The 23523-nt window shown below is 66.3% G+C and overlaps 2 protein-coding genes across 3 annotated transcripts; one reads left to right on the plus strand and one right to left on the minus strand.

Annotated features, from left to right (window-relative positions):
* Nucleotides 1-2078: 2078 nt before the first annotated feature.
* On the plus strand, nt 2079-4412 carry SHISA4 (shisa family member 4). Its single transcript, XM_087829064.1, has 5 exons — nt 2079-2124; nt 2560-2731; nt 3290-3423; nt 4020-4160; nt 4336-4412. Exons 1-5 carry the CDS (start codon nt 2079-2081, stop codon nt 4410-4412), a joined length of 570 nt encoding a protein of 189 aa, XP_087685190.1.
* A 2847-nt stretch (nt 4413-7259) lies between these two features.
* On the minus strand, nt 7260-22355 carry LMOD1 (leiomodin 1). Of its 2 annotated transcripts, XM_087828892.1 has the most exons (4): nt 22098-22355; nt 8826-9320; nt 7827-8756; nt 7260-7286 (listed from the first exon to the last, which is right to left on the minus strand). In XM_087828892.1, exons 1-4 carry the CDS (start codon nt 22353-22355, stop codon nt 7260-7262), a joined length of 1710 nt encoding a protein of 569 aa, XP_087685018.1. The 2 variants fall into 2 exon arrangements, with proteins under 2 accessions (XP_087685018.1, XP_087685017.1); XM_087828891.1 differs by having other exon boundaries at nt 7827-9320.
* Nucleotides 22356-23523: the final 1168 nt, after the last annotated feature.

Consider the following 23523-nt stretch of genomic DNA (forward strand, 5'->3'; position numbering starts at 1 on the left):
TGGAGGGACATCTGTCTGCTGCCAGCCAGGAGCTGAGGCTGGTTCTACCTCCTGTTTCTCCTCTTTGAGCTGGGGAGGCACTGACATTGGGAAGTGACAGGGTCTGGCCACAGTCGGTTAGTGCTCCAGGCCAGATTGACCCTGATGTTGACCGAGAAGGCCTGCAGCTGCACTGACAACCAAGTCTGGGCGTGCTGACCCCCCACAGACTGAGGTTGACGGGGCCGCCTCCTGCTCCTGGCCCAGACACAGGGCTGTCAGACCCCGTGTCCTTGCGCCCAGAGCACTTTCACGTTCATTCGGCTGCACCTTTGCAGCAGGTGCACAGTTCCCGAGAAGAGTTCAGAGACCACACCCAGGTTGGGGCAAGAGGAAGAGTACGTGGCCCGAGGTGCTGCCAGGTGACCACCAGCTCCTATTCTGTCCAAATAGACCAGTCTGGAAAGGGCAGGGCTGGCTGGTGAGGCACTGAAGTTTGAGATAAGGGGACAGGAACGGATCTGGCAGCTCTGGGGCCCTGCAGGTCTCGCTCTGGTGCATGGCAGCTGGGGCCCCAAGGCGCTCCCAGGATTTGCAGAGCTCTCGGTGGACAGGAGTGAAGGATGTGGGGAAAACACTGGAGGACAGAGTGGGGTAAAAGGAAAGGAAGCCAGTTATAACAGGTCACTCCTGCGAGTGACACTGGAGTGATGAATGAGTGATGCTCGAGAGCCAGCAATGCCCCATGGCCACCTTGTCTCGTTCCTGGAAGAGCCCAGAAGGTGACGTTGGAGCCCTGGGGAGACATGGGGGTGACACCGACCGTGAGAGGGAGTGCACCCACAGCCACGGCCAGACACCTTTGATGCTAATGACAGGCGAGGGGCCCTTGGCGGCTCACCTGTGGCCATTTACAAACGATGCTTAGCTAAGGGTGAGGTGATGGTCACATTTCTAGGTAATGGGATACCTTTGGAAGGGATGACAATTTAGGATCCAAAAAATGTATGCCAGCTGTGCGAGTGGGCAGACTCGAAGCTGTGATTTCAAGAAGGCAGGTGGACAAGGCATCTGGAAGAGGCCGAGGGCTGTGGGGGAGGCCCTGCTCCTTGCTCACGGCCATACCAGGGGTCACTGTGATGTCAGGATGTGGGCCTCTTCAGAGCTCCCCTGCGGACCTTGCCTAATGGCAGACACCCTTGTCCAATTAGGGGTAAGGGCCCTTCAGTCCTGTGCAGGTCAGCAGTGCCACAGCCTTCTGTTCCCTCCGCTGCTCAGCCCAGGTGCCCTGACGGTAAGTCCTCCTGGGATGACCAAGAAGTGACCTGCTGTGTCACAGGAAAGGAGCTTCTGTGATTATCTGTGATCACAGATAAATACTATAAATTACGTATTTAGCTGCATCTGCAGCATGGGAGGCAGAGCCGCTGGGGGACAGCCCGGCTTCAGGGTCCTGTGATGAAAGCTCCAGTGAACTGAGGCTCTGACCAGGGAACAAGTCCATGGGCTTGGGGATGTTAGAACCCAGCCCTGGTCCTGGCAGGGCACTTGGAGAGGAGAGGGCCTCCTAAGGAACTGGTGACACGGAGACCCCAGGGAAGCAGGACCTGGGCACCAAGGCTCCCTGGTGTCCGTGTGGAGGGGGAGGGGCCGCCTCGGGGAGCCTGTTTGGCTGTGGGCATGGCCAGCTGGGGACAAAGCTCCACTGAGCTGCCTCTCAGTGGAGCCTCTGTTCTGGGAGTGGGGGTGGGGTGACTTCCAGCCCCTTCCCTCCCCTCCTCCAGGCATCCCAGGCTGGACATGGCACAGGGAAGGTCCACCCTGCCCCTCCAGGGTTGGCCCATGTGCCTGGGCCTAGGGAGGTGGCACCAGGATCCGGGCTTCTGGGGTCCGCTGCACGGATTGGGTGCAGCAGGGGGATGGGTCCACAGCGCTGAGACCAGAGCACCACAGAAGGAAGGGACAAGACTAGGGGGCTGGGGTGTGGCCAGTGGGTGGGTCCCTGGGCGTGGTCACTGCTGGTCAGCCTGGCCACTGCCGCCGTGCCTGGCAGAGGGCAGCCCCCGGCAGCTCCGGTACCCACAGCACCGGTTCCCACCATGCCACTCCTGACCTTCACCCTCCTGATGCTGGGGGCCCCCCTGGGTAAGGGGTGGGGAACCAGGAATGGGGTCCCCAGGGGGTGCTGACAGTCTGCAGGGGACAGGAAGGAGAGGCTGGAGTCTGGGCTCTGGGCAGCTGACCCCTGGGGTCAAGGGCTGAGATCCTGAGGGTGGAGACAAGGGGCAACTCTCACTGTGCTGGCTCCAGTGGGCTTGGGACCACCACAGGTTGGGGCTTAGTGGGGGGAACCACAAGGGGGTAGTGGGGACCACTGGGGGTGGGGACCTTGGGGCAGGGATCACAGGCCATCTGCCGCCGCCATCTGCTGCTGCTTCTGCACAAGCAGGGACCACGGTTGGGGAACCATGGGGGTGGACCACCAGGGAAGTGGGATCACTGGGCCTGGGGGGACCATGGGGTGGGGCTAAGGCCAGAGGACCAGCCTGGTAGCCCCCAAGCACCCCACCCTGCCCACAGCGCTGGCCGGCACAAGCTGCCTGGGGTACCTGGATGAGAATGACTCCTGGCATCCGGGGTTTAGCTGCCAGCCCTTCACCTTCTGCTGTGGGACTTGCCACCGTCGGTTCTGCTGCAGGGACCTGAGCCTGCTCATCTCTGAGTTTCAGCAGAAGCGCTGCTTGGGGTTCAGGTGGGCTGGCCTCCCCTCGCCTCTCCACCCTCCCAGGAGCCCGCCAGAGCCTGTTCTTCCTCCTTCCCACCCTGTCCACCTCCCCATCCTGAGCCAAAATCCGGACTCTGATGCTGACAACTACCTATCAGCTGGGGCTCCCTCGGTCCCATCAGGGTCAGGCCCCGTGGAGGAAGATGCGGGGTCCACCCCAGGGCCCAGGCAGCATTGGGGAAGGAGCTGTGGCCAGAAGGAGGGGACACTGCTCACTAGCTGGGTGGCTGGGTCTTGTTTCCTCAAAGTGAAGAGCCCAAACTCATGGTTTCCAGGCCTCTTTCCAAGGGGACCCTAATACAAAACCTGAGGAGGCTGTGGCTGAGGCTGGGGCTGGGGCTTAGTAATTCCCGGTGGGCTCTCCGTGCTGCCGTGAGGGGCACACTGTCCCCATGCACCGCAGCCTGGCCGGCAGCACAGCCTGCCTTCCCGAGAGGTCCCCCAGGACCTGGAGCCCCGTCTTGTGTCCCCGGCATACCCTTCCTGGGAGTGCTGCCAGGTGAAAGGGTTGTTCTTTTCCTCAAGCCCCAAGGTCACGGCAGGCGTCGTCTCCGCCGTGATCCTCTTTGTGGCCGTGGTCGCCACCACCCTCTGCTGCTTCTTCTGCACCTGCCGCTACCTGTCCCGCCGGCGCCGGCAGCTGCAGAGCCCCTTTGCAGGTGGGACAGTGCGGGCACGAGCGCCGAGGCGGGCGGGCTGAGCCCAGGGCCGCGGGTGGTCAGAGTGTGAGCCCTGTATACACCCACCTGCCGGCACCTAACCCAGGGGGGCCTGCCAGGGGCCCACGTGGACACCCCCGTGCACCTAACCCAGGGGGGCCTGCCAGGGGCCCACGTGGACACCCCCGTGCACACGGCCAGCAGCGCGGCCTTTCAGACGCGTGTGGGCTGCCGCCAGTCAGCTGGGGGTGTGCAGGTCACGCACGGGCCACCTGCTAAGTCCAGGGGGTCTGGAGTTGTGGGAGTTGACGCTGTGCGCGGGTGACAGACCTGGGTGGTCAGCGTGGGAGGGAAGGGCTGGGGCAGCTCTGCTGGGTGCTAAGATACCAGCCCCAGCTGCGCTGTCCTGGCCGCAGTAGGACACTCCCCAGGCTGTGTTCTTTGGGGCCATCACCCAGCTCCCCGCTCTGCTTTGACAAGCAAGGTGTAGGGGCGGCAGGCAGGTGCCAGTGGTGCTCACCTTGGTTTCCTGGACAGGAGGTGACGGTGCCCCACAGACATGGAGCTCTCAGTGCTCATTCTGGTCCCCCACCTAGGTCAGGAGATTCCAATGACAAGCTACCTAGTGCAGCCAGTGTACCCATACCCCCAGGACCCCAAGGCTGGCCCTGCACCCCCACCACCTGGCTTCATGTGCCCACCTAGTGGTCCTCCCCAGCATCCTCTCAACCCTGCAGGTCAGTGAGCAACCTGTAGCCCCCTTCTCCTGCCTCCCCCACCCGAGCCAGGACCTGCCTGTCCCACCCTGAGTCCCTCTCTGACTCCCTCTGCCTCGAGCTGAGACCCCAGGCTGGCTCTTCCCCACAACCTGCACCCCAGGGAGTGGGGTCACTTTCACTGCTCCTGTGCCAGGGACCCTAATCCTGTCTCCTTGGCTTTCAGCTCCTCCCCCTTATGTGCCACCACAACCAGCCCACCCGGGACCCTGAGGAGCCAGGGTCTGCTGGCCCTCCACAGGTGCCCCTCTCCTGTTTCCACGTCTGGCCCTGGGCGGAAGGGGGTCCCCCACTCACCAGGCCCCTGACCAAGCCTCGTGCTGGGCCCTGCAGGGAAGTGGGCAGGAGCTGGGCTGGAACTTGGCCATGAATGAAGGCCGGGTGGGGAGCCTGGGATTGCTGCCCCGTTTTTATTGGGGGCCAGGGAAGGGCATGCCAGCGTGGGTCACAGCCCCTGGTTTCTTGTAGTCCCTCTACTCCCAGAATCCCTCCTGTTTGCCCCTGTGGGCTGGGGTGGGGCTCCGCCAGCAGCTGGCAGAAGTGGGCAGGGCTGTCCCACCGCCCAGGCTGGGCTGCCCGATTAAAGCTGTAAAGAGGTAACACGTTGGTCACATCGTCGCCCTCCGGGAAGGCTGCCCCCAGCTGGCCCTGCCGGCTGCCAGCCCCGCATCCCCGAGGGAGAGGGACAGGGCTGGGCACAGCACCACCACACCCGCCCTCAGGCAGGACCACCACAGCCTCTGAGTGGGTTTTGCCCCTGGTGGGAGAAGGTGCCCCTCAAGTTAGAGCTGCCCCGCCAGAGCCCCGCCCTGCGACGGGTCGACAGGGCGCTCGGGGTTCACTTAGGTCCACACCGGGCCCCTTGAAGGTGCCAGGTCTCTGCCCATCGGCAGGGTGGGCGTCATGAGGGTGAAACCGTCCCCCCTCCCTCCTCAGAGGGCCCGGGCCGGGAGCCGAGTGGAGCGATGGGGTGCAAGGTGCCGCCCGCCGCCTCAGGGCCCTGCGCCCCGCTGCGGCCCCACCGTGCCCCTAGCCAGAGCTCAGCTTTGCCCCGCGGGCTCCTGCATGTGGCCACCGCGCCGGCCATGCCCCGGGGCCGCTGCCACTCACGGGCTGCGGGGGCTCTTGTCGCACAGCCTGGGGCACTCGATCTGAACACCAGGTGTCCCCCAAGGCCAGGCAGGTGGGGGGTGGGGGGCCTCCCAGGGTGTCAGCGGGCCCTGGGGGGAGGCCTGGGCGGCAGGGACGGAGAAGGGGACATTGATGGGCTGCGTCCGGGGGGCAGCAGGGCCGGCCCGGCCGGCGGGGGCAGAGCTGAGCCGCAGACGCGGGAGGGACCCACCCTCGTCCGCAGGAGCCGGGGGGTTGATTGGCTCCCTTTGAACCCCATTTTCTTCCCCGTCAAAGGCGGGCGCGGACCAGGACAGACCTTCCCGGCTCTTGCACCCCGGGTGCTGCGCCCCCGCGGCCGTCGGGGCGCGGGGAGGGTGACGTCACGGCCGGAAACTGCGCGCGTCCCGCCACCAGGTGGCGCTGCGCTCCCGCGGCCGTCGGGGCGTGGAGAGGGTGACGTCACGCAGGGAGCTGCGTGCTTCCAGCCACCAGGTGGCGCTGCGCTCCCGCGGCCGTTGGGGGCACCGGGAGGGTGACGTCACCGGCCGGGCGGCGCCCGGGGCGCGGAGGAAGAGCGGCCGGTGCCCCGAGGCTCTCCGGTCCCGCCCAGTCTCGCCTTTAGTTTGCTGGGAAGGGCTCCCGAGGAGGCCGGTCTGCGGGAGCCTTGGGCTCGGAGGGGGCGCTGCGGCCCGGCCGGAGAGCAGGGGGCGGGGGAGCGGGGCGGGGCGCGGGGTCCCCTGTTCCCGCGGGGCGACCCTGGACCTGCCCGCTGACCTGTCCAGGCCGAACTTGATGGCAAAGGGCAGGTGACGCGGCGTCCACCTGGGAGTCGCAGGTCGGCCGAAGCCGCCCGGGGCCCCAGCCGGGCGCAGGGCGCGGGGTGAATGGAAGCGGCGCCCGAGGACGCCTCCGGGGACGGGGGCGCGAGCTCTGCTCCCTCCCGGGGCTGGCCTGCCCTCCCTTTTTGGCCAGACCTAGCGGGGACCCCGCCTGCACCCCAAAGATGGGGAAAGTGCTCTGCTCCCTGCCGCGGAGGCAGGAACACCCGCCAGTGTCCGCGGCCCCGCCCCGCCTCCGAACCGGGACGCGCGCGGTGCACGCGGCGGGGCGCGAACGGGGAGCCCGCAGCCGGCGGGGAGCGGGGCCGCGGCGCCCACGTGCAGGGCCTGTGGCCGCAGAGGGCCTGGCCGCGAGCCACAGGGAGAGCCACGGAGTAAACAGGCCTAATATGGGCAGCAGGCGCCGCGCTCGCCCTGCGCGCCCCCGGCGGCGGCCCCCGCGCCCGGCGCCCCGGCCCGACCCCGAGCGCGCGCTGCGGGGCGGGGACCGTGCGGGAACCTGGGGCTCGGGAGCCGCCCGGGGCGCCGGGTGGGCCTCAGCCCTGAGCGCAGGACGCGGCGCGCGGCCACTCGCGGCTGAAGGCTTGTGTGTATATATATATATATATATTATCAAAATCTAAGGGGACAGACACGGCCGCGCACAGCAGCAGCAGGTGGGTGTGGGAAATGTCTGCTTTGGCATCAAACCTTCAGGTCCAGCTGCCGTCGGTCCCTCTCCTCCCCCAGCACTGTCCGTCCAGGCCAGCTGCCCAGCCATGCGCTCTGATGAGCCCAGGAGGGGGTGGGGGTCCCTCGGCCCTGGTCCGGCCCCCGCCCCGCCCCGCCCCGCCCCGCACACCGGCCCAGCAGCTTCGCCCAGGGCTCCTCAGAGGCTGAATCCTGGCCCTGGAGGGCAGGGGCTGGGCCCCGACTGGTCCCGCGGGCGCGCCGTCTCCTCCGCGACCTGCTGAGAGGACTCTTCTTGTCCAGAAACGTCAGCTCCGGGTGGAGAGGAAATGTTTGGACGAGAAAGCGTGGCCGGGCCTCGGGGACCGGGGACATGGCAGTGGTCGGCAGGGCGGACGGGGCCTGCACTGCCCTGGGGGCCAGTGCCCGGCAGCCTGTCCTACTGGAGCAGTTTGGGCACTTCCACCTGTGAGGACAGAGCCGAGGGTCAGGGAGGCTGCCCAGGGCCGCCCTGCCCTCCTCCTGGGACCAGACGCCGCGGGCAGGTCTGAGGGATGGACAGGTGGAGTGGCCGTAGGGCAGTCTCCTTTCAGGAGAAGCTGGGCGTCATAGTGACCACTGGGACTACAGTCGGGCTGTCCTCTCTCACCAGCTGGCATGGCCTCTGTCATGGGGGGGTCTGGGATGGTGGGGTCCCTGGCACTGTGCATCACAGGGGCCTCTGTGAGGGCTGAATCTCCCAGACACCTTGGGGACAGAACACCGGTCAGGCCGGGACGGTCCTGGGAGGGGAGAGGAGGCCCGAGGCCCAGGCCCCGCTTGTCACTTCCAGAGGGCGTGAAGCTGAGGGAGAGGCTAAAGGAAGGACAGTCCCTCTGTGGGCAGAGGTGGCCGCCCGGAGGCAGGAGCCAGCCGGAGGGCCCAGGGCATCCGTGTCCTGCCTGCAGCCTGGCCCGGTCTGGCTCCCCCTGCTGGTCCCCTCCCAGGTCCCCTCCCCGCCGCTTACCTTCTTGAGCTGCTTGAGGTTGCTGGAGCGGATGGCGGCCAGCAGCTGGTCGCGGGAGTTCTTCTCCTGCGCGGGGAGCACCCTGTCCCCCATCTTCCTCTGGGTGGCCGGCGAGAGTGAGTTCCTCAGGTTCTCTACCATGAGGGGTGGGGCCAGGGGAGGCGGCGGAGGCGGAGGGGCGGCCGGGGCGCCCCCGCTCTTGGGAGAGTTCTTGGGCGAGGCCTTGGGAGAGGGCTGTGGGGAGGGGCCGGGGGAGCCCTTGGCCAGCGCCCCGACCTTGGGCACCTCCAGCAGCCCCGTCTTCTCCCGGGCGGCCTCCTGTGCCTGCCGCTGCTCCTGCAGCCGCCTCTGACGCTGCTTGTCCATGTTGCGGCTGAGCAGGTTGGTGACGGTCATGCGGGGCCCGGCCAGCTCGAAGTGGTAGCCCAGCTTGAGCAGCGTGGTGTTTTCCCGCAGCAGCCTGGCGATCTCCATCTCGGTCTTGCCGCCGCAGATGTGCCGCTGGTTGTGGAAGCGCAGCTCGGTCAGCGAGCTGTTCTGCAGCAGGGCCCGGAAGATGGCCAGGATGCCCCGGCCCGTGATGTGGTTGGAGTCCAGGTTGAGGCTGGTGATGGTCTTGTTGGCCTTGAGCATGATGGCCACCGCGAAGGCCACGTGGTCGTCGGCGCGGGTGTTGGCCAGGGCGAACACCTTGACCGCGGTGTTGAACTCCAGGGCCTCCGCGAAGCGCACCAGGATCTCGTTGGTGATGCAGTCGGAGTTGTTGACGTTGACCTCGGTCATGCTGGGGTCGTTGCTCCTCACTCTCTCCAGGGGCTCGTCGAAGATGCTGGGCGCCGCGTCCTCCTCTGCGGGGGCCGGCCCCTCGGCGGGCTTGGCGGGGCCTGCGGGGGCCGGCTTCTCGGCCGCCTCGGTCTTCCTCTCCTCGGTCTTCCTCTCCTCCTTCTTCTCCTCGGTCTTCCTCTCCTCCGTCTTCCTCTCTTCCTTCCTCTCCTCGGCGGGCCCCCGGGGGCTGGGGGGCTCCGCCTGTGTGACGCTCTGCTCCTTTCTCGTGTCTGTGTCCCCGCTTCCTCGGCTCAGCGCCTCGTCCTTCCCGACGGCCTCTGTGCGCTCAGGCCCTCCTCTCACCTTCCCCTCCTCTGTCTTCCTGTCCCTGTCCCTCCCCACACCAGAGCTCCCGTCCCCACCTCTCTCCTCCTTGCTGGGGGCCGCCCTGCCGCCCCCCCGCCCGTTGCCCCCGGCCTCTGTCTTGTCCACGGCGGCCCTGACCCGGCCCCGGTCGATGCCCCTGATGAGCTTCTCCTCCTTGGGCTGGGGGGCACCTTTGCCCTCGGCGTCGTCTCTGTCTCTGGAGAAGCTTTTCTTCAGGGCCCCCCGCCTGGGCTCCCTCCCTAGGTCTGGGTCCTGCCTGGGGCCCGGGGCCCTTTTGCCGGTGTCTCGGCCCTTTTCCTCTCCGTTCTTGGCGTCCGCCGTGGTCTCCATGTGCTTGCTTTCCTAAGGATTCAGGAGAGAGAAACAAACATGAGGGGCTGGCTCTGGGGGGAGAGGGAGGTGGACCGGCCGAGCGTGGGGAGCCCTTCTGTGACCACTGAGGACACGGAGAGGGAGGGGTCAGGCTGCGGGGACGGGCCGATGGCAGACCCGGAACCCGCGACCCAGGACCCCAGGTGACGCCTGACGGCAGCTCTCCCCCCGCGTCCTCGGGCCAGTGCCGCCCTTTCCTGTCCGGGATGTAGAAGGCCTGTGTCCAGGTGGGGCGCTCAGCCGTGTGGGAACCCGGGGCAAAAGCAACAGTCACTAATCCTGGTCCTGTCTTTATTTACAATTTCAAATTTGTGTTCATCATGGCTTTTCGCATTGAATTTGATTTTTTACCATTCATAAAAATACGAGTCATCTTGATCACCGCGTTTTCTGGGCCCCCGACATCCTGGGCTGCAGGCCAGGGCCTCACCTGCCTCACCTGCCTCACCTGCTTAACCTGCCTCACCTGAGACGTGGGGCCTCTGCAGCCAGAGCCTTTTCAAATTGGGGAAAGGGGTTGGAAGCACCAACATAGGACTGCTCACATTTTATTCTACCAATTGAGGGCACTTCTACATTCTAACGTCATCATCTCACTGAAATAAGGAGCGATGACACACCTGCGCGTCGAGTGTGTGTGGCTCTCTGATAATCCCCAATATTTGTTGAGGACCAGACCTCTGTGCCAGGAGCCCTGGAACCTGCCAGGTCAGCCGACCTGGGGACCTAGCGTCCTGTGACTCCAGTGGGACCCGGTGGACCCCGAGGAATGGCGCTGTGGGGGCAAGTCTGCCGGACAGCGGCCTGCGCCTCCCGGGCTCTTCTCCTGAGGGCGCTGGCTTCCCTGCGTTGGAGGAGCCGGGAGGCAGGACCTTCTGAGAGCAGATGTGAGAGCCAACTGACCAACTACCGCAGACCCCGGAGCAACTGGGACCTCGGGGCTGGCATGTCCTTCCTCAGAGATTTGTAAGAGGAAGAGACTAGGGCCTGGTTGTTAGAAAGGCTTTCTGTCTTTCAGGGGTGCTCGGGGATGGGGGCCAGCCCACCCCTGGCCCCCACTCTCGCAGCGGGATGGAGAGCTGGTCTAGGAACAGCCTGTACCTGCAGCACAAACACGGGCCATTGGGGACCAGCCCCAGGGTTTATTTAGCAGCAAAAGTCCTTGGCTCCCCCACTCGAATCACAACAGACGGCCAAGGGGCACAGGGCCTGGTGAGACAGGCCCTTGGAATGTGCCGTCCCTCCTCCCGCCCGGGGCCGGGGAGCTGCAGGGGAGGAAAGCCCCTCACACTCACTCTGGCTCCCGGCCATTGGTGTGACCCCTCGGCACCCTTTCGGGGCTGGGAGGGGCGCGGCAAGGACGTGGCCGCACCTGGACTTGAAGGAAGGAAGGGGAAGCGGGGAGATGCACAGAGTCGCCAGGCGCCTGGGCGGCGGCCTTCCAGGTCAGGGCGGCCTGAGCTCTGCCCGCGCCTCTCCCTCCCACCCCCATGCTCGGATGGGCTCGTCCCAGGGCCGTCCCTGTCCCCGCAGGAGCTGGGAGGTGACAGCTGGCTGCAGCAGCCCACACGGGACTTCTCAGAGCCGCCGTGCCCTCTGCACGGTTCCCACGCTGCTCAGGCCTCACTTGAGGAAACGGGGGATCCAGAGGGATTAACGCTTAACCAGTTCCACTCACAAGTTCAAGAAAAACTGGGCTTCAGACCTGACTCCCCGGAGTCAGTGTGACCTTCTCTGACCTTCCCAGCCTCCCTCTGGGTGCCCGAGCCCTGCACCCCAGCACCAGGCCCCTCTCCCAGCCTCACCAGCCCGTGTGGACGGGGCTCCTGTCCAGAACCCTCCCTCGACCCTCCCATGTCTCCCTCCAGAATCCCTCCCCACCCCCTCAGGGTACATCCCGGCCCCAAGGGACCTGCCACGTGTCTGTTTGGGGGGAGCTGTGCCAACCCTTTAAAAAGAAACTAATGAAAAACAGGCTGGGGGTGGAGGTCTGATTAATCACGGTTTCCTCCAAACAGCCAGGAATGAGTGGAGCTGGGGCTGGGGCGGCTGGGCTGGGCGGGGCGGGGCTGGGCTGGCCGCACGCAGCTCCGCGTTGCCTTAAAAGGAGACGGAGCCGTCCCGGGGCTGGGACTTCTGTGAGCTCCTCGGCAGAGCGGAGCCGGGCCGCAGCCTCCTTATCTGAGAGAAAGCCCGGCCAACTGCTTGGCTTCCAGAACTGGGGGTGCATCTCGGTGGCCCCCGAGGTGGTTCTCTGCCTGTGTCCCTGCCCTGGGCCTCCCTGGGCTACTTCCTCTGAGAGAGGAGGGAAGGCTCACCACCTGTGCCGCCAGAGGGCAGAGGGCACTGTCTGTCCATCCCCAGGGCCCTCAACCCCCCCCCGCCCCCCCGCAGTGCTGCACCGGCTGCCAGCCCGCTGGTGCCCTGCGAGCTCAGGCCACACCGAGGGCCTCTCCTCCTGTCCTGTCCTGTCCTGTCGCCCGAGCTGCAGGGGTCTCTGCAGGGGATGCTGCTCCGGGCGTCTGCTAGGGAGGGGTCTGCAGACCCCCGCCTCCTGGGGGCAGCCCCAAGACCAGCCAGACCCCCCTTGCCTTGGGGGGGCAGAGCCCAGGTCAGGGACTGCATTTGCCCCTCCCCCAAAGCCAGGCCCAGGTGGTGCCATTGGGGTTCAGGGCCCGCAGCTTTCTGTCTGGGGGGGGTGTGTGTCCAGAATGTCCCAGCTCAGGCTCCATGCTGGGAGCAGGGACTGTCCCCAGACCTCAGCTGCAGGCCCTGTAGGGGACATGACAGCCCCAGGGTGCATGCAGCTCGGCACCACCATTCCCCCTGCTTCTCCTGTGAGGGGGCCGGGGCCGGGGCCACACTCCCGGCAGCCACCCGGCGACTTCCTGGGATGCGGCGCTGCAGCGGCCAGGGTCCCGTGTCTGTGAGGTCCCCTGGAGAGAGGCCTGCAGACCGAGGCCTCAGCTCTGGGGATGGCACTGAGCTTTCTGGGGACGGCAGGGCAAACTCGCGAGTGTAGAGACCCAGGTCCGCGGACCCCGCCCTCCTCGCCTCATCCCTGCAGGGCGTCCGCTCCCCACCCGGCTGCCCGCGGCGCGTGGCATGGACACAAGTGAAAAGAGCCCCTGCGCTCAGTTTGGGGCCAAAAGTGAAGTAAAGGGAGGTGGGGAGACGGCGCCTCACCCCCTCGGGCTTAGAATAAACCAAAGGCGTGGTGGCCACCAGGAGCCGGGCAGAGCTGGGCCTGGGAGGAGGCAGATGGAGAGGGCGCCATGGTTCCGAGAGGCCAGCGCCAGGCCTGAGATGGCAGTTTTGTTCCCATCTTTCTACTTGATCCCCAAGCACTGAGCAGCTGGGAGGTCAAGTTCATTTCAGGCTAAGCAGCTGCCCCCAGACCTGCCGCCCGTCAGCCAGGTCCTCTCGCGGCTCCTCTCGGGGCCCCCACAGGGCAAGGCTGGAGCCCCCACAACTCGTCCAGGTCACCGCGAGGTCACCGCCGAGACGCCTGCTGCCGACGGTCTTGGGGGGAGAGCGAGTCTTAGGTCCTGTTACGGGGAGGGTGTCACCTGCTACGTGGGGACACCTCAGAAAGTATAAATTCAGAACTCAGTCCTTCTTCAGGCGCCGTGTGGCCCGACCCCATCGTGGGTGACGGTCCATCTGTGGACGGACACGGGGTCACGCCCTCCTTTGGCCTGTCTGAGGCCCTGCTTCCGGCCCCGTGGGTGGACCCTCGGCGGCAGCCTGCAGGGACGGGACCCGATCTGACTCGTCCACTCCACCTGCCCTCCCGGCTTCCCCTCCCACCCAGCGTGTCCCGTCTGAGCGACTGACGCGTGGGGTCCCTCACGGGTGCTGCAGCCCTGCCTGGGTCCGGATGCCGGGGTGCGGGCCTTCGCTCCAAGGCACACTCGGGGGTCCCTGCCACCTCGGTCCGCTCACCCCAACCTCCTCTACCTACTTCCCGGGGATAAACGGAAACCGCCGCCGGGACCCACAGCTCCCAGGTGCCAGGTGGTGAGTGTTTGTGCTGGGCTGTGGGAGGGCGAGGGTCTGGTCCTGCCCTTCACCCCCAGGTGCCCCTCCATCTCCCCGTGCACTGGGGGCCAAGAAGGGACCAGTGGCCCGTGACCTGGGAAAGGAGGACACTTTCTGGTGCCATCGGGCTCGAGACCCAGCTCCCACCGGAGCGAACACCGTGTGTTTCTGTCGGGGGGTGGGGGGGGAACCTGCTCTGAAAAAGATGGCATTGGGGGGCTGGGCTCTTGCACGCAATGTCCCAGCAGCCGGAGCCCTGTGGGGGTGCTCGGAGCACCGAGTCTCTGAGGCAGGGTCTCTTGTGAGAAAGGCAATAAGCAGGGGTCCCCTGGGGTCCTCGCTGCCCCCGGGGCAGAGGGTCTGCTCCTCTGAGGCCCTGATCCCCCCTCAAGGGCGTCTGCAGGTTACAGCTGTTTCGGGTCCTGGAGGACCCATCCGTCCGTCTCCAGGCCTGAGGGTCGGGTGGTGGATCTTCTCTGCGATGGGGGGTCAGGGCCGCTCTCTGCAGACCCGAGGGCTTGGCCGGGGGCCTGGTGACTCATCCCGGGACGCTTGCCGCAGGCCCCATTTTTGGAGAAACTGGGAAACCTCTTCGTAGAAACAAACAAGCCGCTGCAGCATCTGCCCCTGACACGCACGCGGCCGCTCTTCGCTCCCCCAGCAAGTCTGCAGAGCACCGCGAGGAGCCCGGGTGCCGGTCCACGCAGGCCCCGGGGGTGGCGGGGGAACATGCTGTCCTGGCTGCTGGGCAGCATCGGGAGCCCGAGACTCCCTCAGCGCCCCCGCCTGCCCCAAACGGAGGGCTGCAGGGGCCTCCGCGGACCCGAGGCCTGTTTGACGCGCGTGGTCCTCTCCAGCCGGTTAATGACCCTTGAACGGGGGCCCCACACTGGGTGCCGACATCTGGCGGCCCTGCCTTGTCCGCGTGCAGGCCCAGCCGGAGCACTTCGCGCGTGGATGTTTCAGTGTGTGTCCCTTTCCGGAGACAGCGACCAGGCCGCTCTCCGACCTGAAAATCAGTGATTCCTCCCAATGGCCCAGCAACACTCGGCCCAGGGGCCCTCCCAGGGACCCCCCTGTGCCCTCGGCAGGCAGAGCTCCCCTGCGCGTCACCTGTCCCTGTCCCTGACCCGCGGTCTCTCCATTTCCAGGGCCCGTCTCCCCCCCCCCCCCCGCCCCCATCCGGCAGGGGGAACGGGGTGTTGAGGGCTCTGTTTATCATCGGCTTGGCCGGCTCCCTCTCCGGGGATGGGCGCCAGGGGCCACCGCCAGGAGCCGGCTCTGCGGGTCTGTGTGGGGCCTTGGGAAGTGTATTTATTGGGAACCTTGTAAATGTCCAAATATAGGCAAATGGCTCAGCCCGGCCGCACGGTGGACTCTGATGCCATCCGCTGAAAATGGTGTTTGGGGAGCATTTTTAGGGACGTGGGAAATGGAGGACAATGTGATGTTTTAGAAAGTGAGAGACAGGCTTTGCCACAAGCCCAGGGACAACCACTCGCCGCGCGGCTCCCTCCGGCCAACGCGCCGTCTGTCGGGAGCCTGTTACGGCACCGTCAGGGCTCCTTTTCAAAGAAGTCCCCCGGTGAGCTTTCTGTGGGGCTGATCCTCCTGCTAAGAAGAGGGGGCCCTTTGTCTACAGGACCCAGTCCCGGCTCTGCTCCCCCTTGGCCCTGCCTGCCCTGGCTCCAGCTCACAGCTCTGGCTGCCGTCGGGCAGGTCTGCGCCTGCGCCACCAGACCGCAGAACTGGTCTGTCCAGACCTCTGAGCCCGACGCCCACACTTCCACACCCCGGCTCCCAAGGGGTCTGCTTGCAGGGAGTCCTCTCGGGGGGGGGGGGGGGGCCACAGTCCGTTTTCCAGATCTGGAGGCAGAGCGGCCGCACCTCTCCAGCATTTTAGGGAAGGGCCTGGATGATGGGAACTGACGGCCTCGGCCGATTATTAATACCCTCTCCGGGGTATGTCTGTGGCCCCAGAGATCACGGGCGAGCTCGAGTGAGTCAGGCTGGAAATGTCAGCCTGTAACCTCAGATCCCCAGAGAGCCGGGACGGCGAGGACCAGAGAAGGAAGGAAAATGGAACGAGTTAAAAAGGAGCCCTGAGGCTCGCTCCGTCCAGAACACACTGGCCCGGCCGCCCAACAGCCGGGCCCCAGGGCGCGAGCCTTTGCTCTGCTCCGACGGGTTGTTTACAAAACTGGAGAAAAGGCGGCCGTGCCGGCTCCCCCTTTAGCTGAGGACTTGGGCACAGAGTCGCTTTCTAACGTCTCAGAAGAGTGCAGATGAGTCGATAACCTGTGTGGGTTCAACCCCGTGGGGCAAGAAGGGCACCTGCAGCTCATCCTGCGTTCACCCCACCGGCCTTGACTGCGCCAGGCACCGTGCCCGCCGCGGGCACCTGAGAGGAGACCGTCGGGCCTTGCCCTCAACAGCTTGGCGAAGGCACAGGGGCAGCAGAGACGACGTGCTGGGCGCTGGGGCTCGAGAGGCGGGAGGAGGGCCCTGTGGGCTGGAGCGGCGCCCTGTGCACCGAAAGGTCGGGGGGTTGACCCCCGTCAGGGCACGCACCCCGGCTGCGGGTTGGTCCCTGATCGGGGTGCATACGGGAGGCGACTGAGCGATGTTTCTCACACTGGTGTTTCTCTCTCTCTCCCTTCCTCTCTCTAAAAATCAATAAACGCGACCCCAAGGGAGGATTTTTTAAAAAGGAAGCGAGAGAAGGGGCACAGGTGGGCGCATCACCCGACTGAGGGCAGGGCAGGTGCGGGGGCGCGAGGAAGCCCGGCCAAGCTGGGGAACCCTGGGGAGCCAGGGTCGCGGGAAGGTCCCACGAGCGAGCGAGACGGGCGAGCGCCAAGGGTGCGGACTTGGCCCTGGAGGCTGCGCGGAGGGTCAACCTGGCGCTCTGGTCTGAAAACAAGGCCCGAGGGCCCTGGGAGGCTGGACCCCGTGGGGCGGGACGGGACGGGACGGGTGGGGAGATCGTTGGGAGGCCGTGGGAGCAGCGAGGAGGGCGAAGAGGCCCCAGGGGCACAGTCGCCGGGAGAGCCGGACGCCGGGAGCAGGAGCCCCCGCCAGGCCCACCTACAGTCTGCGTGGCCTCTGCCCTCCGCGGCCAGAAGGCAGGAGGGAGACGGGCTTCGGGGTGGGCGGGCTGAGGACTAATTTATTTTTAGACTAGATGAATCTGAGACACTTGAGGAGCCCAAGAGGCAAGGGAATGATCAGGAGCTCAAAACAGAGACCTAGGCCAGAGATGGGGAGCACGCGGGGGGCAGAGATGGGGGAGCACGCGGGGGGCAGAGATGGGGAGCACGCAGGGGGGCAGAGATGGGGGAGCACGCGGGGGGCAGAGATGGGGGCGCACGCGGGGGGCAGAGATGGGGGCGCACGCGGGGGGCAGAGATGGGGGCGCACATGGGGGGCAGAGATGGGGGCGCACATGGGGGGCAGAGATGGGGAGCACGCGGGGGGCAGAGATGGGGGAGCACGCGGGGGGCAGAGATGGGGAGCACGCGGGGGGCAGAGATGGGGGAGCACGCGGGGGGCAGAGATGGGGGCGCACGCCGGGGGCAGAGATGGGGGCGCACATGGGGGGCAGAGATGGGGAGCACGCGGGGGGCAGAGATGGGGAGCACACGGGGGGCAGAGATGGGGGCACACGCGGGGGGGCAGAGATGGGGAGCACATGGGGGACAGAGATGGGGGAGACGCGGGGGGCAGAGGTGGGGAAGCATGCGGGGGGCAGAGATGGGGGCGCACGCGGGGGGGCAGAGATGGGGAGCACGCAGGGGGCAGAGATGGGGAGCACGCGGGGGGCAGCTGGGCAGTGGGGCTGGAGGGCAGGGCCCTGGAGAGCATCGGCATTTCGTGCCACACGGGAGCTGCTCAGAGGAGCCGAGGGAGGAGCAGCTAGAGGCGGACGGAAGCCAGGGGAGCGGGTGTCCCAGCACCTGGGAGGTGAGAGCAGTGAGGAGCCTGAGCCCCGGGAGAGCAAGAGGGAGGCCCCGGGAGACCTGCCGAGGGGACGTCAGCGGGCGGGGGTGGGACCTGGGAGGCGAGGACCTGGGGTGGGGGGCGTCTGTCCGTGAGACAGGGAAGCAGGGAGCCTGCAGCGGGGAAGCTTTCAGTGTTCGGGCGGCAGGAGAGGAACTGGAAGGCGTCCGCACCTGAGGGCTTCAGGTTTCTCAGTGAAACAGGACACGAGGCCGCCTGCCGAGGGTGAAAACAGAGACGGGGGCCAGGAGGCTGGAGGGAAGGAAGGGCTGCCTCCTGAGACAAGGGGTGGAGGCGGAGGTGTGGCGGGCGGCCCTGGCCCCCTCGTCCAGGTGTGGCCGGCGGCTGGGAGTCGGGGTACATGCGCCGCTCGTCCAGGTGGGGGCCAAGCATGAGAACTGAGGCTGAGAATGACCCAAGTCAGACAGGAGCTCAGTGGGGACATGAGTTGTGTCCTCGCGGGGAGCGGCCGGCTAAGGCCGGGAGGAGGCCGGGGAGCGGGGGGGCCTCTCCACCACCACCCTCGAGAAAGTCGTTCCGACCGGCCTTCAGCCGTGTCAGCTCTTGACAGAGGGTCAGGAGGACAGAGGCGGGACGCGTTCAGGGGCTGACCGCCCCCGGTTCCCTCAAAGACGGGTTCACGGGAAATGGTGGTGGTGGCAGCCCCTTAACTAAAAGCCTGCTGTTGGCAACTCACTAAGTTAGACCTTCAAACGTTGGCGCCCGACCGCACCGGGCCTGTTTGCAGGTGAGGAAACTGTTCTGAGCGGCAGGCAGGCCCAGTTCCTTCTGCACCAGAGCCTCACGGGGGTTCTGCCCCCCACCCCGCCTCTCCCTGCTCGGCCGTCTCAGGGGCAGGGGGCCCGCTGGCCCCGGGGGGGGGCTGGTAAGTGACAAGCTGAGGAGCCCCTGGGCCCTCTAGGGGGACGCAGGTGGGGGGCGGGAGGGGGAGGGTGCGGAGCAGGAGGCTCCCTCCCAGCTGTTAGTAAACAGCGTCCTGGCGACCGGCTGGGCTCAGGCTGGCCTGTCTGCAGCGGACCCGGGGACAGATGGAGCGGAGTCCTGCCAAAGCAGCCCTGCTTTCCGCAGAGGTGTGCACAGGAGAATTTGCTCTGGGGGGCCCTGGCGCCCCGGGCGGAAAATAAACCAGGCGAGGGGGCCCGGGGGTAGCAACGAGATCCCCTGAGTTAGCTCCTCGCCCTATCCCTCCCCTTCCCCCTTCCTCATCCCACCGACTTATTTTTCTAACTTCACGAGAGATTAAAAAAAAAAAAAATGTTGACCGGGCACACACAGGCGTATAAAGCCTGCAGAACGTGCCCCACCTCCAGCACGTCGCCGATTTCACCCCCAGAGAAACCCTCGGGTGGATGCAGCCCTTCCCGCCCGACGGGGGACGCGACTGAGCCCCGCGGGGCACGTTCCTGAGACAGCTCTGCTGGTGCCCTCGGTGACCTACCCAAAGCCCCCGCCTGCGAGATGCAGGCCGCAGCCTCCCCGGGTCAGTGGGACGCACGCCGGGCCCCTGGCCACCCACAGCCCCCTCGCTTCGAGCCCTTTCCTGAGTGTCCACCTGTCCTGCCTCCCTCTCTCCTTAGCCCCGACCAGCAGACCGTCGTCCCCACTGTCCCCACTGCACCGCCCCAAACTCCCTGAATTAAGTGTCCTTTACGTACTGGGGGACGCTTACAGCGTGCGGGCAAGAACGACTGGGGTCCCCGCCACCTCGCCAAAGAAACGGCCGGTCGCTTTCTCGGGCCCTGGGTGGAGGCAGCTTTCACACCCCAGGGAGCCTCCGCCACGTGTCTAAGCCTCGCTGGGCACCTGCTTCTGCCTCCCGGGGCAACGGAACAGGCCCCACCACCTCTTCTGCCCTCTCCGCAGGCCTCCAGGGCTATTTTGGGCATGTACCAGTCAGGGTTAATCCCCTTAATCAAGGGCTGTGCTGCCCAGTGCCCTGCAGACAGGGCCCAGCCCCCTGCAAAGGGCAGCCTGGGGGTTAGGGCTGGGGCCTAGGGGGGCCTCCCCGCATCCCCCATCCCTGCGCAGATTCCTGGACACTGGACCGTGACCTGGGGCAGGTGGGGAGGCGGAGGCGGTGCTGAAGCTGTGCAGGCCGGAGAGCGCAGGGACGGTCAGGAGGCTGGGCCCGTGGGTGCTTCTGTGAGCTCGAGGTCACCCCCAGGGAGAACCTGAAAGAGCCCCCCCCCCCCCACTGCCCTGCTCCAGGCTGAAGGGGTGCCAGTCCCCAGCCCTGCTGGCAGGGGGAGGCCCGGGAGGCGGGCTGCGGGCTTTCTCTCCCACTAGGGAAGGAAACAGGACACACGAGCTGACCCACTGGGGATCCGGTTCCTGAAACCTGAGCCAGGGACAGGGTTTCACGGCACCGCGGGCTGCACACCTGCCCCGGGGGTTTGTCTTCTACCTGAGAGCTCTGCCCCTTTAATGGGAGGGAGGGAGGCCAGAGGTCGGCTCTGCCAAGCCCCACCCCGCCTCACCTTGACCCCCTGCTAACATCCGCCCCACAAGCGCAGGTCCGGGAAGAAAACCGAGGTGACGACAAGGTGCTGAGGTGCCTTCGGGACAGGGCGGTCCAGCCCCAGCCCCAGCCCCAGCCCCAGCCCCAGCCCCAGCCCCAGCCCCAGCCCCGTGGAGGTGGAGGCTCCCATAGGGTGCTGGTCCTGACCCACCCGGAGGGTCAGGTTAGGGAATCAGATTAGGGGATTTGTTTTAAAGCACATTCCCTAATCCCATCAGTTCTCCACGTATTCTTGCCTAAAAGATAAGGGTCCTTCTCAAGGTAGCATTACCCCACCTACGAGGAATTAACCAAAATTCCTTAATATCCTCGGATATCTGGGCAGGACTCGCTTTCCCTAAGTCACACCTGGTGTTAGTTAGTAGTGTTAATCCCCAAGGCACACCTGGGTTTAATAGGTTTCATCCCTAATCCACACCCAGGGCTAACAGTTTTAATTTCTAATGCACACCAGGGTTAACGGTTCAGCTCCTAGTCGGGGGGACAGGGACCAGCCTGTCACAGCCACTGCTCCTAGGGCAAGACTCGGAGGTGCAGCCCCGCAGGGCTGGCTCCGTAGGTGCCCCGTGAGCCCACGTCGAGGACAGGCTCTGGGCAGGGCGCGTGGCGGGGACGGGAGGACCAGCCCTCAGCCAGGCAGGAGCTTTCACGCTGTGACCTCGGGGCTGTCATTCGACCTCCCTGCGCCCCCGTTTCTCCATCTGTATAATGGGGACAAGACTGTCTATTTCCCAAGATCTGTGAGGCTTAAACAGAATAACGGGTGAGCGTGCTGGGCACAGGGCAGGGTCTCTGTAAATGCCCCTCGAGTCGACGGAGGGGCCTCGCTGCTCCTTACCTGGGGTCCAGGCCCCAGCGGCGAGAGCCTCAGGCCCCTGCCGCTCTGTCTGTGAGGTCGGGCCCCCCGCCCTGCCCCAGCCCCCTGGGTCTGCGTGTTTAGTGTTTACTCTGGAGACTCACGGGGGGAGGGCCCCCTGGGGTCTGCTTTTCGCTCCCCTGGCTTCTGGGTCTCCACTCCAGTGAGTTAGTGGTCCCACCGCTGCGGCTTCTCAGTGCCGACCACACGCCCGCTGTGGGCCCGTATGTCACATCCTTGCCCTTGACCCTTGACCCCTTTAGTTTCCACGACAACCCCAGGTCCTCTCCCTTCCTTCCCTCGCCCCCTTTTCCCCACTCTCCCCCCCCCCCCACGCTCGAGGAGCCAGGGCTGTGGCCAGTGTCGGCCGGCCTCACGCCCAGACAGACGCTTCACATGAAGACACCGCCCTTCTCATTTCCTCCGTGAGGACACGCCTGTCACCTGAAGCCCTGGGCCTTGGTTTCCACGGGAGTAAAACTAAGGACAAGAAAGGAGGCCTCCGAACTTTTCTCTCCAGGGCTCCCAAGTCGTGGACAGTGTGTGAAGGCCGGGCCGGCAGGTGTGAGGGGAGAACCGGGGCGAGACTCGGAGCCGACCGGCTTCCTGCTACCCGGTCTCCACCAGGACGGGGGGCCAGGTCCCTCCCAGGTGGAGCGACTCTGGTTTGTCCCAGAAAAGCTCACAAAGGAGCCCACGGTGGGAAACTGATGACCAGGGGGGCAGGCTTGGCTCCCTTCCCGAGCCCTCGCCCGCCCCTCCTGGGCGGAGGCTGCTGGGAACCACCGTCCCAGCCCAGCAAAGGGGCCTGGCCTGTGGTCGAGATGCTGACTGCGGGAGGCAGGAGGGCTGCCCCCTCGAGAGGCTCCTCCAGGAGGAGCAGCCCCCACCCAGGGGTGACGCTGAAGCCACCCCCCCCTCGCTCCGGCTCCCAGGGCCGTGGGGAGCCCACCCGCCCCAGCCTCCTCCCGCGGGCCCAAAAATGACCGTTCTCTGCAGGGAGCACTTAGTGCTCCCTTCCCGGCGGGCGCATCGCTGTCCTTCCTCCCGCTCGAGTCCGAGGGGCAGCCTGAGGAGCCCACAGGCTCCAGGGCCCCCGGCTCCTCCCTGCCCGCTGGCCCGCAGCCCCCCTGACCCTGGGATGCTGTTCCCGCCGGCACCTCACGCTCCTGCCCCTACCAGAAATTGGGGCGAGGGTCCCGCCGCCAGCTAGGGGCACCGGGTCGCCTGAGGCAGTAAACGCCAGGCCTCGAGCTGATGCACGGGGCCTCCCTCCCCCCGCCCGCCCCTCGCCGGCCCCCCGCTCACTCACGTCCACGGACCGCTCCCTCTGGATGAGCTTCTTGGTCTCCTTCTCGCAGAAGCTGAGCATGGCTTCCCGGCTGTAGGCGCCGGTGGGCGGCTTCTCCGTCTGGTTCCGCTGCCGGAGCCCCACGGGGACGCTGCTGTCGGGGTCCACGTCCAGCTCCTTCTCCAGCTCCTCCATCTCCTCCGGAGACAGGGTGGACAGCAGGCTGTCGATATCGGGGTCCTCGCTCACCTGCCGGCGATACTTGGCTACCTTGGACATCTCGGCAGAGCGGCTTCGGTCCGTGCGGGGGGCTGAGGCTTCGGTCCTTGCGGGGGGCTGAGGCGACGGGGAGGCCGCGGAGGGGGGGGGCGGGCCGACGGGGATGGAGCGGGGCGGGCTCGGGAGCGACCCCCCGGCTGCTTGAGGACTGCGGCTCCTCCGCTCCGCCGGGCGCGCGGCAGGTGCTGGACTGTTCGCTGGAGGCGGCAGCCTCCCCGGGCCCAGGGCTAGTGGACCTGGCTGGTCTGCCCGGCGTCCAATAAGACCCAGCAGCTGCCCGGCCCCGAGAGGAGAGGCCAATCCCCCGGCGGGGGCGGGCCTGCCTCCCTGTCAGAGCGGTTTGAAACTTGAGGACATTCCAGGGAATCTTGGAGCGCTGTGTGACCAAATTTAGTACAGAGCATTTAGCCTTTTAAAGACAAGGGGGCCACGCGCTGAGAAAGACACAAAAATGCGGAGGCCGTCAGCGCAGATCCGAGCCAGGAGGGCCGGAGAGTGGGCCGGGCGTGGGGTTCGTGCGGTTCAAGTGCGTATTTTACCACCCCCCGGGCTGTCTGGATGTCCCGCGGTCAGCGCGTGGTCCACTGGCCCCTGCCTCCTGTGTTTGGTCCTGTGTGTGTGTGTGTTGGGGGGGGGGTCCCAGCCGTTTACAGCCCCAGGAAAAACATTCCGTTCAGGATCCGGCGAACCTCCGGCCGGACCATTGATTGTCTTTGCCAACCAGAGCCCGGGTGCTGAGCATCGGAGGCCACCCTAGAGGGAGAGAGGAAATAAGTCCTCCCTGTGGCCGGCCGCTCGGGGGACAGAGGGATGCGCGGACGGGAGAGTCCTGAAGGGCTACCAGGTCCCGCGAGGCACGTAGGCTTCTGGGGAGAGGGTTCGAACCTCCCTCCCTTCCCCTCTGCGTCTTCCTGTGCCCGCGGCGGCGTCGGTAGAGGACCTCCCTTGGGAGCGCCCAGGGGAGCCGGCAGGTGGCCACCCACAGCTCAGTCCAGGGCACGATTCCCCGAGTCCCGCGTCTTCAGGGAAACATAACTCTGGGCTGCCGGGAGGGATACTGTTGCAACGGGACCGGCGTGTTTCGTAGGAGGGCTCCCCGCCGCTGGTCCATCACGCCGCCCGCGCAGTCCCGGGGACATTCAATCTCCTGCCCCCTCCCTCCTGCCAC

The sequence above is a fragment of the Miniopterus natalensis genome, chromosome 21 (assembly GCF_054644295.1).
Source record: "Miniopterus natalensis isolate mMinNat1 chromosome 21, mMinNat1.hap1, whole genome shotgun sequence".
Taxonomy (NCBI): Eukaryota; Metazoa; Chordata; class Mammalia; order Chiroptera; family Miniopteridae; genus Miniopterus; species Miniopterus natalensis.